The sequence below is a fragment of the Coenobita brevimanus genome, chromosome 19, assembly GCF_032717465.1.
Source record: "Coenobita brevimanus isolate Jiangsu-jjx chromosome 19, ASM3271746v2, whole genome shotgun sequence".
NCBI lineage: Eukaryota > Metazoa > Arthropoda > Malacostraca > Decapoda > Coenobitidae > Coenobita > Coenobita brevimanus.
Genome location: NC_136972.1, coordinates 29,481,726 through 29,499,296, shown reverse-complemented (window position 1 = coordinate 29,499,296; position 17,571 = coordinate 29,481,726). Strand labels below are relative to the sequence as shown.

At 42.6% G+C, this 17,571-nt stretch overlaps 1 protein-coding gene across 1 annotated transcript; it reads left to right on the top strand.

The window, feature by feature from the left end:
- The first annotated feature begins 2,305 nt into the window (after positions 1-2,305).
- On the top strand, positions 2,306-16,222 carry LOC145391756 (uncharacterized). The gene is made up of 4 exons (XM_080266294.1): positions 2,306-2,376; positions 11,474-11,647; positions 13,895-14,076; positions 14,983-16,222. The coding sequence occupies exons 2-4, from the start codon at positions 11,474-11,476 to the stop codon at positions 16,199-16,201; spliced, it is 1,575 nt and encodes a 524-aa protein (XP_080122420.1). The 5' UTR covers positions 2,306-2,376; the 3' UTR covers positions 16,202-16,222.
- The last annotated feature ends 1,349 nt before the right edge of the window (positions 16,223-17,571 follow it).

The following is a 17,571-nucleotide window of genomic DNA, read 5'->3' as shown; positions in this document are numbered from 1 at the left end:
TACCGCTCAACCTCCTTTCCACGGCACTTTTTCGTGACTAGTGCCAATCTTGCCTTAATCTACCGCTACGGCTCTGTGGCAAAATCAGAACACAGTGCCTTACCATCCTCTTCATAACACTTCTTCGTGATTAGGACCATATTCAAGTCTAAATCTAAAAAATTACTGAGTGCAATGATGTCTTTATACTTCAGTGTGTGTGTGTGTGTGTGTGTGTGTGTGTGTGTGTGAGAGAGAGAGAGAGAGAGAGAGAGAGAGAGAGAGAGAGAGAGAGAGAGAGACGCTTCTTCCCCGGGTTTGTCTAATAATCTATAATGTTTTCCTCCCCTACTGTTCCCCATAGATTCTCCCCTCCACATTCTCTCTCTCTCTCTCTCTCTCTCTCTCTCTCTCTCTCTCTCGCCACAACCAGACCGCAATGACGCACGTTGCCTTCTCTTCCACTCCCAACCCAACCCCACCCAACACAATCCCACATTTCGCCTCTTTCCTGCCCTCCAATCCCCTCAACGCCTCGTACCCCAACTGGGCATTGATTGGGCATTGATCTGGGCATTGGGTATTGAATGGGAGATGGAAAAAGCTCGAAATATTGGCAAAAAATGATAAAAAACTTGGATATTGGTGGTAAATGGCAACTGTAAAGGGGCGTGGCTAATCGAATGGCGATATTTATTAAGTGTATTAAAACTAAGGCTTCTTTGACCCCCAGCTGAATAAAATCGTCTTTTTTTTTTGCTACAATGGAATGCTAGAGTTGTGCCGACAGTGAGAGGGGTAAAATAAATTCCTTCACTGTTATGGCGTATTTTGGTATAGACTTGTTATACCGTTTTCTTTTATTATTTTTTTAGTTAATTAAATATAGTTCTTTCAGCTTAACTTGGCTCAGGTTTTCGTCCTTTTGCAGCTTATTTCACGCACCTTAGGGTTCTACATCCCTTCCATGGCACTTCTTCGTGACTAGCATAATTCGTGTCAAACTACTGCTCTACCTCGGCAGTCAAGATGGAGAGATGGCAGTTCTAGGCCAAGTAAGAGGGAAAGGAGTATTGTTTGTTTAGTTCAGGGATGCTTAGATACAGCCTTGATTAACCCCTTCAGTTCTATACGCTTTTCCGAAATAATATGCTAAAAAAGAGACCACCAGATTTGAGAGAGAGAGAGAGAGAGAGAGAGAGAGAGAGAGAGAGAGAGAGAGAGGTATGGGAGGCGAGTCACTGGGGTGGAAAGCGTAGGAAAGGAGTTGAGAAAGAAGGAGAAAAAGGGTGGGCGAAGGGAGGGAGGGAGGGAGAGAAAAATGGAAGGGAGGAAGGACGGGGAATGGAATGAGAGAGGGTGTGTGTGAGAGGAACCGAGTGAGTGAGGTAGGGAGGGAGGGAAGTTGAGGAGAGAGGAGGAGGAGGGAGGGAAGGAGAGAAAAGGGAAGGGTGTTTGGGAGACGTGTGGAAGGGACGAAGGATGGGGAGGGGGACGGGAGGAGGGAACAGCGCGCACATAAAAAGGCGGGTTATGCGCGGGGAACCCTCAGTCGTTGCTCGGTTGAGGTGGGGGGAGGCTGTGTGCTCTGGTCCTGGAATGGTGTGTGTGTGATGTGCGTATGTGCCTGCGTTACACCAAGAACGGCAGGAAGAACGAGGATGTAATGGTTCAGAATTTCCACCTCTCAGTTCGAACCCTCTCAGTGTGTTTTTCCTGTGAAGCCTATGGATATGGCACCTGAAGCAGCGCCGAGCCACGTCACGCGCCGGAAATACGCAAATTAGTCGATTCTGCGATAGTCCGGGCAGCTAGAGAAGACGGCGGGGTGTTTATTTCGGCGAAGAAATGGTGCCAACAGTGGATATTTCGTCACGGATTTTAGTTACTGTCTGGAAACTGACCAACTGTTAGAGCAGATCACCGTCTTGGATCACTATCTAGATGGTCCGTCGGCATTGAAATCACTGCCAGTATTTCTAGTACAGGTTGAAAACTTGTACCAAATTCTCAATACTTTCGTCCCAGACTCTCAAAACTTTCCCAAACCCTCGTGGAAAATACAGTAAGGCCTCAGAGTCAGCCTCCTGGACCACTGTCAATGGGGATACGTCGGAGGTGAAGTCCCTGGCCATATATTTCGACGACTTTCTTCCAAAACTCCTTAATCTTGGTCGCATCGTAGGAAAATCCGTCAGAATGGTCGGGGTGGTGAGTCAGGTGGTGGTGCCGGCGAAGAAGGTGGGGGAGAAAGAGCGAGTGTTCACCATAGTGTGTGAGGTGGTGGATAGCGCCCAACCACACTACCACCACCACCACCACAGCGGCCACCACCACACCCAGCAGTATGGACAGGAAGAGGAGGTTGCGTCGCCCCTCACAACTCGGCTATGGAAGGTGAGAAGAGCCGATTCCGAAGTGGCATATATAAGGCTTCGTTGCACCTGATCCTTAGCTATTTATTTTGCATATTACACCTTGGTAATCTTTTATGATGTCGATTTTTTTTTTTTACCTCAGTACAGTACAATACCTGGGAGTAACATGTAAAATAAATCGCCAAGGTGGAGGTGTCACGTAATTCCCAAATCCACTTTAATGGTCTTTTTTCGGGTGGCATAGGGGGTCTCTCAACACCTATTCCTTAGCGATTTGGTTTGCATGTTTCGTCTCATTTATACACTTTTGGTATAGACATAATTTGGATCAATATTATAAATGAGAATAAGTCGCCTAGGAGCAGGTGTTAACGACAGCGCCAATATCACTTTGAATACGGCCCAGGAACAAATCCCTGAGTTTATCTACTGTGGCTGCGATGAATAACAAGAAATATGATGATAAACAGTAGTAGTAGTGATGGTGGTGGTAGTAGTATTAGTGGTAGCAGTGGTGGTAGTAGTAGTAGTAGTAGTAGCAGTAGTAGTAGTAGCAGTAGTAGTAGTAGCAGTAGTAGTAGTAGTAGTAGTAGTAATAATAATAATAATAATAATAATAATAATGCTCACTTTAGCACAGCGATTTCTTACCCCATTTATCCCGGGGACTTTTTATTCATTTCCTTATTTATTCATTCATTTATTTTTATTATTTATCCCCTATTTATTTCATTATCCAGCTTTGTACAATCTCTTCCAGCTAAACCCCTTTCACTTTAACTTGGCCTAAAATCGCCGTCCCTCCACCTTGAATGCCTTGGTGGGAGGAGGTCAGCACTAGGATATGATGCTAGTCACGAGGAAGTGCTGTGGTATAGATGTAGAGCCATATCTTTGAGTCTGCCAGTGAGATAGGTGGGAAGTTACACACACACACACAGGGAGAGAGAAAGAGTGTGTGTGTGTGTGTGTGTGTGTGTGTGTGTGTGTGTGTGTGTGAGGTTGCGGAGGACACCGAGGAAGAGATGGAGGAACCTTGAGGGAATGGAGAATGAGAGACTGACAAGGAGAGTGTACGTGAATGAGGTGCAGGAGAAGACCGAGGATGAGATGAAGGGATGGGATGCATAGGTATGAATGAGGGGTATGTGAGATGGAGAGAGGACAGACTGATGGCAAATGAAAAGATGACCTGGAATTGAGCCTCCTGTGACCTCCTCAGAAAATAAAAAAAAATAATTAATGATCCACACTCATAACTGAACATTCAATTCCATGTTTCTGGGCATATACAGTTTTCCTCATCATTACCTTCTCACCTTCAACTAACCTCCATTTAGCTCTTCATCACTTAAAATATCATTCCTGTCTCTTTTTCAATTGATTTTTCCGGGAAGGGTAACATTGCCTCACACCCAATAACAGGTTCTCAGAAATTGGATGTGCCGGACCGACCCCGTGCGCTCTCTCCCTGCCGGTGTTTCTGGTTCTGTACGGAGAACGTATTCGCCCTCGTGTAAAGCTCGTGTGTGTGTGTGTGTGTGTGTGTGTGTGTGTGTGTGTGTGTGTGTGTGTTATAAGAGGGAGTGGGTGTAAGAAGTGTATTTACTGAAAGGTGTAGACAGCTGTAAGAAAGTGTTATAAAAAGTGTAGAAGTGATTACAAAATATAGTAACAGTTGGCTGTGATGTGGTATTAAAGTGTCTGCTGTGTACTGAAGGTGTATGAGGGTGTAAAAAGGTGTAGTAGGGTGTAGGGAGGTGTGGTGTGGGTGTAGGAGGGTGTGTGGTGTAGTGTAGTGTGGGTGCAGGAGGGTGTGGTGTAGTGTAGTGTGGGTGTAGGAGGGTGTGGTGTAGTGTGGTGTGGGTGTAGGAGGGTGTGGTGTAGTGTGGTGTGGGTGTAGGAGGGTGTGGTGTAGTGTGGGTTTAGGAAGTGGACCCGCATTTCTACATACACCCTCAGGCCGTAGACGCTCATGTGGGTGTTCTGTCTGGCTCGCTAAGGTACACACACGCACATGCACGCACACGCACATACAGGCTTGAAGCACCTAGCAACAAGCAGACACGCAGACTATGGTACACGCACACACACACACACACACACACACACACACACACACACACACACACACACACAGGCTCATATGTTTTAATTATTATTTTACTACATGACAAACAGACAGACAGACAGGAAGAAGGAGGCCTGTTATGATGGTGGTAATGATGACGATGAGAAAGACAAACATTGTGGTAATGATGATAATGAGGAGGAGAAGGAGAAAGACAAAGATGATGATGATGGCAATGATGAGATGATGAGAAATACAAAGTGATGGTGATGATGATGAGGAGGAGGAGGAAGAGAGAACGAAAACAAAGATATGATGATGATGATGATAAACAGTCACACACACACACACACACACACACACACACACACACACACACACACACACACACACACACACACACACACACACACACACACACACACACACATGCCGTCAACATCTCCACAATCTTAGCAGCAACAAAAAGACACAAATCTATCCTAATGTCCCACGAAACACACTCTTATGTAAATCCACAAATATTTCTTTTGGTAAAACTCATATATATATATCATTTTGACGACTCTAATGCCAGGGTACGTATAAATAAAAAAAAAAACGCTGGGTGATTCTAAATTATGTGTGTTTGCATAAGTTATAAGGACTGTTTTGGACTAATGTGTTATTGCGATGTTGCGTAAAGAGATTGAAGTTAGGGTTCTCTCTCTCTCTCTCTCTCTCTCTCTCTCTCTCTCTCTCTCTCTCTCTGTACGTAGATATACATTACAATTTCTACATTAATCTGTATGAAATTACTGTGCTAAAACGAATCAGTGTAATAACAAAATAGGTAATATATTCCAGTACTTTACTATGAAGGGATTAGAGGATTGAAACACATTATATAGCTTGATTTTGCCTCTTGTTCCTTGTGCTGTGTCGTCTATATATTTCCATTCGCTGAAAATTTACTCACTTTTTTTTAAATGCTATGTGAGAAGGTAGGAAATCATATATATTGTCAAGTTTTATATACTTTCTTGAAGGGAGATTATAAAAACATATGGATCTTTTTTTTCATTCCTGGCTTTTTTTTATGTGTAAGAAAAGGAATGATCTTTTTTTTTTGCCTCGAGTCCCCCCTTCTAAGATATAGCACTGGAGATAGACTGATAGATAGATAGATAGATAGACACACAGGTAGACGCAGACATATACTGATAGATAGACAAGGCGTTCACTCATTCTTGCTTTTACTTACCTGCTAAACTGTCATTCTTATATCTTCAATTATTTCTGTGCTGATTCATCCATTTCCTGTTTCTTCACTCCTCCATTTCCTTTATCTCCCGGCTGCTGTTTTATTTTGATTTTATTCACTGACTTTTTTACTCTCTCTCTCTCTCTCTCTCTCTCTCTCTCTGCGTTAGTGTTAATCAGAAGAGTTTTAATCTTCAGGCAACATGTGAGTTAAAGTAGCAAAGAGAGAGAGAGAGAAAGAGAGAGAGAGAGAGAGAGAGAGAGTCACATTTCCCTCCCTAATATACCGAAATGTTAGTGGAGCGCCGAATCGTCCACTTGAGAGCGTCCTTTGTTCTGTTCATTAGCTTGCTGTCACTCTGCAAATATTTCGGCAGAGAGAGAGAGAGAGAGAATGGAAAAAATAGAACAAGAAAATAGTGGCGTGAGAGGCTACGTAGCGCCTCTTTCATAGCGGTTTATTCACTCCTGTGCACCTCAACATTCCTTTGCCTGTTATTCACGTGGGTTTTACATCCACTTAATTTGCCTCATTAACATACACTACGGTACTGAGGTGTAACGTGTCAAATAAATCGCTAAGGAAGAGGCGTTAAGAAATTTCCAGACCCACTTATTACTCTGAATCTTGACCTTAGTGTAGTTATATACAAATAATAATAATAATAATAATAATAATAATAATAATAATAATAATCTGTTTATACTTAAGTCTCTGAGCTATGTATGGATGAGAAGCCCACGCTGAATGTGAATATCCTGTTCTTGTTACTCTAGGTTCAATGGGACGCTAACCCAGTGGACTGCAGGCTTAGGATGCCCCTCTCCACCATGCTCCTTTCGGGGGATAGGGAGGTAGATGAGGGGTGTTTGTATAACCAAGGCCACTCTGCTTCTCAGTTATATCAGTGCCACCGCAGGAAGGCTCCCTTGTTCAGCACCACCATAGTCTGTTCACGTAGTTCAATAATCAACTTACTTTGTTTTTTTTTTTTGTTTTTTTTTTTGGGGGGGGGAGGTTACCAAGAGTCCATAGCCCTTTAACCAACCCTACCTGAGGACGTCCTTGTCTCTTAATTCATATATATTTCCAGACGAGTTTGTTCAGCCTGGAGAGACTTTTCGGGATGGAATGAAGGCTTTGTACACCTTTATACTTGGCCTTTCTTCTCGTTGGGCAAGGAGGCTCCCTGACACCACCTCCTAAGCGATTTATTGGCTTATTACATCCTACTCTCGTGTGTCACTTAAGTCATCCTAATATCACCCTACTCGTGAGGAAAGGGCATAACTCTGGGAAATAGTACATGGAGAAATTCTATGCTTAAAACACTACTAATACTACTACTCACATCAACACTGACAGAGCCATAGTTACTGATTGCCTTACGGGTGAATTATGAGGGGTGGCAATTTTTCAACTATTGGACCATCGATAATAGTAACCCCGAAGTGGCTGTGATGTGGACCAACGTTGATACAATACTTTTTATTTAGACATCTAGTATTTATCATTTTCACAGAGTTATGCCCGTTCCTCTCGCGACACGCTGTATACGAGAGAGGCCTTTCGTAAACCTTAAAAATCTGTCTGGCAGCGGCGGGAACGGACCAAGATGACGTCAGCCGGATTAGAGGGGTGAAAGGGGTGGTGGTGGTGGTGTAATCGGTAGCGTTCTTGACCCACATCCAAGAGGTCCCTGGTTCGATTTCCGTCCCAACCACGAGACCTTTGGGCAGACATCCCTTGGCTTCGGTTGTTCCCTCGTATAACTGAAATAGGAACTTTGATCTGTAATTTGATGGTTGTACTGCATTCGAACTACGAGCATGGATCTCTCTCTCTCTCTCTCTAAGCCTCCACCGCACACACACACACACACACACACACACACACACACACACACACACACACACACACACACACACACACACACACACACACACACACACACACACATCCATTCATCCATCCACAAATATATACATGCATACATCCACATACACCGATAGATAAACAGATACACACACACAGACTCCACAGCACCAACAACCACTGCCCTTACCACACCCCATATACAACACTGGCCTAATTATCGACATTCTGACCCACATAGAAGAGTAAAGGCTGAAGGACAACTGCTTATCGATTGTGTGGCGGCAGTGTACGGTTGGTTAAGGTAGTTCAGGTCACCATGCGGTATTTTTAGATATGTAGGAACTGTAGGATTGGCCCTGTCCGTTCTGTCTCACTAATGATTTTTGGAAATAGGCGATTCGTTTCCGTAGATTTTTTTTTGGCGATTTTAGGTAAGCCACACCACACCACACATATCATCTCTTCACACCATACCAAGCCACTCTCACACACCACACCATACAACACCACCCTCATACACTACACTACACCATACACCACCACCTTCATACACCACACCACACAACACCACCCTCATACACCACACCACACCACACAAAATCTCCCTCCCACCGCACACCACACCGCACAAAATCCCCCTCACACACCACACCACATCACCTTCACACACCACACCACATCACACCATCGTCTAACCCACACATCATAAAATCTTCACACTCAACCTCCACATCATACCCAGGACATCACCCAAGAGGACCCTGAAGTTCCCTCACCATCTAGTATTGTACTTGTTTCATTCAAGTCTGTATAAACTGATTCAAGTTGAAAGAATATTAGGATACTGATGAGAGAGAGAGAGAGAGAGAGAGAGAGAGAGAGAGAGAGAGAGAGAGAGAATGGAGGGAGCAGTGGAGCAGAAGTAGGGGCGTGGGGAGAGAAATGAGAGAGAATGCAAGGCTAGTACCAAACCCACCTATCCAGTTTTTAGAGATACCGCGTGAGCAACAAAAGGACTATTTTTAAATGCTCCAACCTCCATCTCACACGCCCTCTTTAACTCTACTATTTTACCCACCGAAATGAAAAAAATATATATATATAAACAGAAAAATGGTGAGGCTGTTGGAAAAATGTCATAGAGAAAAAAAAATCTTGTGACATACGATTCGTGTAACCGTGAGGACTCAATCGACTGTGACGTCATTCTCTGTTTACATGTCGGCCATCTTTTTTTCTCCCGCGCGTTCGATTCTCTGGAAGTGGGCATTGTTTTTCTTTCCCTTAGCATTTCCTTTGTCCTGCCCGTACTTCCCTTTGCCCAATCCGAATTCCCACACCGTATTTCCCAGACAGTGCATAAGATTATTCATTTTTCGTTGGATTATTTGTATTTTTCTTTTGACTCGTAAAAACAGTGTGTTGTGTTGAACGGACGGACGTGTCTGAAGAAGATAAAAGACATTTTTGGCCTTGAGTCGTGTTTATTTTCATGAATTATTATGATTCTCCTTTTCACAGCATATTATTATTATTATTATTATTATTATTAATCCTCTCTTGGGCACGTCAACTGTTACTTTATTTTCTGCCAACATAGACGCATTTATTCAACTGAAGGGAAGTGCGAGAGTCTGAGTGATACTTTATTTTCTGTGGTTAATATAAAACTATCTATGAACCGTTATTTTCACTACTAATGCTACTGCTATATTATTATTATTATTATTATTATTATTATTATTATTATTATTATTTACCATATTTACTCAGTTAAGCTTCCCAATATGATGACATTAATTTATTCTCGCTGCCATCAAACGATTTTTAAAACTCAGGAAAAATCTCACGTGACAAAAATGAAAATAATAATATTCTCAAATTAAAGGAACCTTAGTATAAAAAAAAAAAAAAAATCCAGTATTGTTTGACAACCAAGAAACTGTGGACCGAATTTTGGGTGACATGAGAGGGTTCGTAGCACCTTTTCTTTAGCGATTTATTTTACATACTACACCTTAACTCTGGCAGGTTATTGATATTGTTTCAGTATCGATATAGGGGTCGATAAGAGGACACTAGCCACTGGTATTGTATGTCGGGCCAGAAACAGGGACCGATTCAACCCCTGACGGACCCGGTGGCGACTTTCACTCCATCACCAGTCTGTCACTCCCCTTGACATTCTTACACGTCATCACCGTCATTTTTTTTTTTTTCTTAATGCCTCATCAAATAACTCCTCTTGTTTTATTTTTCCCTATTTGCTTTATTATCTTTTTTCTTCTCTTTTCTTTCTTTGTTTTTGTGCTTATTTTTCGTTGGGTTAGGAGTCTGTCTGTACTATTTTATTATTATTATTATTATTATTATTATTATTATTATTATTATTTTTCTCAACGCCCGTCCACATGATCACCGGGCCGAGTATGATATGTGGGCATAGTATGATAATGAAGAATATGTGGGAACAGTATGATAGTGGAGAATATGTGGGAATAGTATGATAATATGTGGGAATAGTATGATAATGGAGAATATGTGGGAACAGTATGATAATGGTGAGTATGTGGGAATAGTATGATAATATGTGGGAATAGTATGATAATGGAGAATATGTGGGAACAGTATGATAGTGGAGAATATGTGGGAATAGTATGATAGTGGAGAGTATGTGGGAATAGTATGATAGTGGAGAATATGTGGGAATAGTATGATAGTGGAGAATATGTGGGAATAGTATGATAGTGGAGAATATGTGGGAATAGTATGATAGTGGAGAATCTTGACTATTACTATGCCTATGGGATGAATTGAAGGACCATCCCTGCTGCAGACCCATTAGGTGTTTCGTCTCCATGCTTCGAAACACCAAAACAAAAATAAACTTAAAGTCAATACTCTAAATAACTTCTTACAATTTATGTTTACTGCGAACTGATTGGGCTTTATTTCATTTATTTATTTATTTATTTATTTTGAGGGGGTGGCTTCTCACAGTAAAGGGGATTATTAAGTATATATCTAATTCCTTCAGTTGGGAAGGAAATCTAAACTGAAGAGGATCGCCAGACGGGAAGAATAAAATGAATGTCTAAGTGCTCAGTGTAGAGTTAGGAAATGGATGTTAAATTTCACTCCATATTTGGGATTTCTATTTCGCCTTTTTTTTCTTATTCGCCTCAGCTAATCCGCGGAAAATGGAGACTGTGGATGCAGAATCTTAAGTGAGGCCCTGATGGATAAGAAGCTAGACATATATAAAGCCTATACTCCGTTCACTATAACTAGGTGGAAAGATGCCACAAGTAACTAGGTGAAAAGTTGCCGTAAGTTGCCAATCTCTCCAACTATAGTGATTTTTAAGTTTAACATAAGATTAACGCAGAGAGTGGCGATGTAGTGATATGGGAAGGATGTAGAGCTGTAGTATTGTCATTTTCTCCCCCTTAACTACGTGAAATTAGGCTGCACTAGGACGAAAATCTGGACCAAGTTAAGGTGAAAGAACTACAGATCCTGCTTACCTCAATACCTGGGAGATGGAAAGTGATAATGCTGACTTCTAAACGAGACCCACTTTACTGCCCTTGACCTTGATGATAAATAATAAAATAAATATCAGTCGACCTAAATTGCATTCCATGACCCTAGTGAAGGAGGGAGTAATAATGATTCGTTAGCAAATGGACCTAACTTGTTTTGACGATAAATAGGTCTCCGCAGCAGCTGTATTATTATTATTATTATTATTATTATTATTATTATTATTATTATTATTCGTGGTGGTGGTGGCCGTGCAGGTGGTGATGGTATTCTTCTTCATCTTATTATTATTAGTATTAGTATTATTAGTTCTCTAGCCCCCCCAAAACAACAGTGGCACAAGCACGCATCTAACACTTCTCTTCTTTTCCCCCCAAGATGGCGTCGGCGTGGCGGGTCATCTCCTTCTTCCTTGTGGTGTTTGTGTTGCCCACGGTACTCATCTCGCTGCCCCTCTACGCCCGCTACCACCTCTACCACGCCCGACACCTGCCCATGACCGAAACTGACACGAGGGCGCTAAACCATGCCGTGTCGTCCTTTTGGTGTCAGGTGGGTTGATTGTTTATATGTTTACCTGGTTATTCGTTTATCTGATTATTTGTGTGTTTGCCTAGCTTTATTTATTATCTGCTTTCTCTCTCTCTCTCTCTCTCCCTCTCCCAGTCCTTTGCCATCACGCTGCCTTTTCTCCAACACACCTCCCTCTCCCTTATACCTTTCCACCTTATCCCTCCACTTTATCCTCAGTCTCCCCCTTCCCCTCCCTCCATCCACCTCATTCACACTCTCCTAGTCAGTTTCCACCCTCTCCACATGGCCAGACTGATGAAAAAAAGAGGATAGTTACACCAAAATTAAGGTGGAACAACTCAACCTAAGCCGTAGAGCAGCGAAGGTGTCCCGTTACTAACCTGCAGACGTGAAATTACTGCTATTACTTCCATATTGTCTTCGTGCAAGCAGATTTAAGACTCTCACGGTATGCGCCAGGCCAGGGAAGGAAAAACTACATCAACGGTAAGAAAAAGTTGTGTGGGTCTGTGTACGAAGGTGAAATGACTAGTGCTGCCAGTTTTTACCTTGTGTGCAGCTCTGGCGTAGTAGTCTTTCCTCCCCCATCTCTCCCCCTGCCCACGACCTCCACTCTCGTATTTTATTTGTAGATCTAATCTCTCTCTCTCTCTCTCTCTCTCTCTCTCTCTCTCTCTCTCTCTCTCTCTCTCTCTCTCTCTCTCTCTCTCTCTCTCTCTCTCTCTCTCTCTCTCTCCCCAGCACAAGATCCACCACCTGATAGGGACCTTAAGTGTAAAGCAGTGGTTACGTGAAGTGTTCTTGGGGAAACATTTGACTGCTATCCTTGCCATATATAAGGGCGCCGTGCTGAGTGTCTTTGGAGATTTCTTATTTCCTCATCTTAGGTGATTTATTCAGGACTTTACCTCTCATTTTCGCCGTGTATGTTACTCGCGCATATTTGTCTCCGTATTTAAAAGACATAAAAAAAAACATACAGATTTCGTTGCACTTCCTCCATAGCGATTTACTCTTCATAATATACCTGCATATCCACGTGTGTGTTATTGATGCGAAAAGAATGCCAAGGTTTAATATGCAAAACTAGAGGGGCACTCAGTGGAGCGCATCTCTCCGACAAGGGCAACGTAATTTCCAAACCACTCTTCATAATGGGCCAGGTTGTCTCATCACTGATTAGAGTTTCGCACAAAAGTGTTTTCCGGATCCAGAATCTGAAATACGATCCGGATCCGTCCCAAAAGTTAATCGATTGTTCCCTGGGACATGGGCTATCTACCCACTAAATTAGGTCCATATCTTTCTTTAAGTTTTTGAGTAATCTTGCTAACAGACAAACAAACAAACAAGGGTGAAAACTTTCTCCCCTTGTCGGAGAGAATAAATCGCTAAGATAGAGGTGTTACGAAGCCTCTTATTCCACCTAGAGTAAGAGCTTATGCCTCTGCGCTTACTTCTTCTCTCGCAGTTCACTTCCCCGCCATGTAACTCCTCCTTAGTTACCCTTCATAGTATCGAACACCATTTTTATTTAGCCCTTTCGCTTCTCAGTTACTTTCGCGCGCGCGTGCGTGCATGCGTGTGTGTGTGTGTGTGTGTGTGTGTGTGTGTGTGTGTGTGTGTGTGTGTGTGTGTGTGTGTGTGTGTGTTTGTGTGTGTGTGTGTGTGTGTGTGTGTGTGTGTGTGTGTGTGTGTGTGTGTGTGTGTGTGTTTGTGTGTGTGTGTGTGTGTGTGTGTGTGTGTGTGTGTGTGTGTGTGTGTGTATTCTGAAATTCGCTTCCTCACACACACACACACACACACACACACACACACACACACACTGTATCTTGTTTGGCTAGTACCGTATGTCTTTTTCTCACCTGGCACAATTTATACTCTTTTCTTCGTATCTCACGTCGCTTGAATTTCTCTGGATCTCCTGAAGGAAGTGGGAGAGGATTTTAAAAAGATCGTGATGATTGATTGATTGACTGATTGATTGATTGATTGATTCTGATGGGTAGATATAAAGTGAATGTGAGTGGAAGGGGTCCCTGTGAAGTGGAGCAAGGATTCCGGGGGCTTGATTGGTGTGTGAGTGACTTCGTGGCCCACTTGATTGATTCATTCTATTATTTTTTTTTTTCTTGCTTTCTAGAACATACCTCACCTCATTCTTAAGTGGGAAAACTTGTCTGGATGATGATGATGATGATGATGGTTAGGGTATAGGAACAGCAATAGGGATAGACAAATTTACAACTGCTCTTGCCTTCACAGGGTCAGCGCGTCAGCAGTAACGGGAGCCTGGACGCGTTCTTGGTATCCGGCGCGCCCAAAGTCAGGAAACAGCGCAGACACATCTCCCTGAAGCGCAACCTCACCCTGCAGCACGATGACATTGAGTACTGGGGCGTGTACCTCTTAGAAGGATCCTCGTTTTCTATATCATCATCCGCCAGGTAAGTCACGAAAATCAGGTAAATTTGTATATCATTTTCGTGTCTTTTTATATATATATACAACTCAGGGCATGGTCTATCTTTCTATAGCCAGACACCTCAATCCTTGAAGGGGTGGCCACAAACAAATCGCCTCCATGCAGCCCTGTCCTCCGCCATGTCGCTGCCCTCCCCCGATCTTACACCCCCCCTCTCTCATATACCTCTCTACTCCATCCCTCCATTTCATCTTCGGTCTCCCCCTCCCTCTCCCCCCAACTCACATACTCTCTAGGTATAGGCTTATAACAATTCGTTTCCTTAAGTATATCAGTCCTCGTGTGTGTGTCACGTTCCTTCACATGGATTCACATGGGCACTAGTAACACCGCCCACATTGAATACATGCTAGGGCTGTCTCACTCAGAACCAATATGATGCAATTTGAGAGGTTGCTTTTAAGATATATATATGTGGGTCTTGTGGAAGATCAGTAAAGTTTATCTGAATGAAAATCAGATAATCAATCAAGTCTATACACCACTTTAGGATGGAACGCTTCTAATCACTCGATCAAAACCTGCTGTAGATAAAATTAAAGCATTTAGATTTCTTCAGCATTGTACTAGACTCATAAGTAAAACATAGGTCTATGCCTACTTATTTTAACGAATTGAATAAACATGGTGTCTCGAGTAAATCACTTTGAATACCCCATTTCACAGTTATTCTTTATCTACAACCAATTCCTTCCTTTATTTGTCCATTTCTTTGCCCCTATTTGTCCATTTCTGTGCCCTCATCCAATTCCTCCCTCACACTGCCCTTTCTTTATTATCCTTCATTGCCCCAGTCTTTGCCCATAACCTGTATCTTCCTTTCTTTGCCCATAACTAATTACTTTTTTCTTTTTTTTTTAAATAACAGATGGCCTGGTGGAGTGATGCTGGTGGTTCAGGGGGAGGAGAACCTGCGAAAGTGCTTCTACAGGGAGAACCGCGTGGAGGAGGAGTTACAGAACCCGGGTCCAGTCTACAAGGGGACCCAGGACAATGAACCGAATGATGGGATGAAAAAAGAGTTTGCCACAGACAGGAAACAGACGATGATGGACGAGGAACACCACTGGTTTGAAGAGGAGGATGTGGAGAATGCAGGAGGTGAGGTGTTTGATGATGACCTACCACAAGATTTTGTCACTGGAAAAGAACGCCGACCTCAGCAGGACAAAGATACTGACTCTGGAAATGAACGCAGACTTCCAAAAGACAAAGATGAAGTTGACGTCAGTAATGAACACCGACTTCCAGAGGACGAAGATGAAGAAACTGACGCTGAAATGGAACGCCATCTTCCAAAAGGTGAAGATGAAGAACTCTCTCCTACTGAAGATGATGACGACGATGATGATGATGATGAGGAGCCTGAAGAAGCTCACAAGTATGACCTGGAGGCCAGACTGAAGAACAAGAGGAGGAAAGGAAGGAAGGGAAGAAAGAACAGAAAGAAGAAGAACAGGGATTCGGCTCCCCAGCATGGTCGCTTTCAAAGATCAGCAATCCTGGGTGGAAATGCCGCTGATTCACGAAAACCCAGCTTGACTCAAGATGCCGTTGACCCTATGGAAAACATAAACATCAACCACCTCTTCAATGACACTGCGTTGGTCACAGCAGGGGAGTCGTCGTACTCAAGCAGTGAGGAATTCATGGAGAACTGCCGCAATGCTATCCTGATGGTTGACCTCACTCCTTATATAGCCTGGGGGGACCACATCTCAAACTCCGACTCTGCCAACAAATCCGCGGATTCTTGGACCTTCAGCGTCAATTCCTCCGACTATTTCTACATCATCTTCACCTCTGACAACAGTTTTGAAAGGAACGACATTGGCTTTGAACTGGATCTCCTGCGGGTGACCTATGACGTGAGCGAGCCCATCGAGACCTGCCGTAACGCCACCGAATGCGTGTTTCCTCTAGCCTTCACGCAGACTGAGGCGGTCGTTGTGGAGGTTCCTGCTGGGGAAGAATTACTGGAACTCCACCCCTTCGAGGTTACAACTGCTTGTCAGCCTCGCGTCCCCGTCTACATGGTGTTCATCCTTCTAGTTCCATTCATAATTCTCCTTTTTGCTTTCCAATAACCGTTCCTTCATCTTCCTCCTGCCAGTTCTTTTTCTTTCTCCAATGAACTTCTTAGTCTGGGCGTATTCCATGTGTCTCTGAAGAGTTTGTAACAGCTCTTCCTGAGCGATTTATTCCTTACATTACACCTCAATATCCTCCTGAAAGTTATCGATTCAAGGTATGTTGATATTAAAATGATGACATACAGGAGAACGTTAAGGCGTAATGAGCAAACTAAATTGCTAAGGAAGAGGTGCTACGAAGCCTACTATGCCGCCTAGATTACTGTCCTCAGTAGCTAATTTTATATTTATATCCGAAGTACTGTGGCCAGAAAATTATGCCTTGCTTCTGATTATTCTCTCGCCTTCTTAGATGGGTTTCTAAGATCTTTTCTAGTGATTCTCTCTCTCTCTCTCTCAAATATTGTGAATAAGTACTTGAACTATACGGGCGACTCGAGGCCATGTACTGAGGTGTTCAACAGTGTTCATATTAGGTTAGTTGGCTGCGTCGTATATCGGAGAAAATCTCTAAATGAAAATCAGATATAGAATAAGTTTTGCAAATGGAAAAGATCAGCCGAATTTTTTTCTGAAACGCAAAAATATAAAAAAAGAAATACAACATCGACGAATCATCCTGCAATTTCATCCACAACAAAGCCAAACCGCAAAGAAGAAGACTGAAACCTTGAAATAACTTTGCTATTAGTCTGTGGCTTAAAAAATTATAAAGTAATCTTGAGGAAGCATTTTGAAGTTGTGGGCAACGATCGTGGTGTTTTAAAAATTGTAAACTTGGGAAATTAACGTAATTAAAGGAGAGTGTATTGATTTCTCTGCACTTCTTCAATTTTTACTGAAAATTTAAGCGTGTGGCGTATCCTAGATGACTCCTATGAACCGCAATGATGCTAGTCATACCCTTTTAACAGACATTTGTGGCATAAACAGTGTATTACAGAGAAAACGAAGAGGGAAAGAAAACGGAGACTCGAATGCTATACTTGTAAACAGAGACAGTGGCACAGTATGATGCCCAGAATGGAAATAACTACGAAGACGATGGAAGGAAAAGAAACTGGTGTCTGTATACAGATAATTGCAGAGAATATACGCTAAGGACGGCAATGATGATAATGAAAAGATGATGCTGGTTCGTGAAGGAAATAATCGCTATATAGATACTTTGAATATTAGGGTGAAAGGAAGAAGAATAAAATGCTGACTGGAATGAAGTGTGCACTGCGTATAAAGTTACATTATTTACAGAATATACGTAGCAAAGATGGTGATGATATGAAAAGACAGACTATTGCTGAAACGGAAAGGAAACACATAGATAACAGACAACGTTACATCCACAGAATATAGGCAAAGAAAAC

Bases quoted from the DNA above. Each gene is read 5' to 3' on its own strand.
- LOC145391756 (XM_080266294.1), top strand. From the start codon at position 11,474: ATGGCGTCGGCGTGGCGGGTCATCTCCTTCTTCCTTGTGGTGTTTGTG. The intron at 11,648-13,894 runs GTGGGTTGATTG...TTGCCTTCACAG, and splicing joins TGTCGTCCTTTTGGTGTCAG to GGTCAGCGCGTCAGCAGTAA. The intron at 14,077-14,982 runs GTAAGTCACGAA...TTTAAATAACAG, and splicing joins TCTATATCATCATCCGCCAG to ATGGCCTGGTGGAGTGATGC.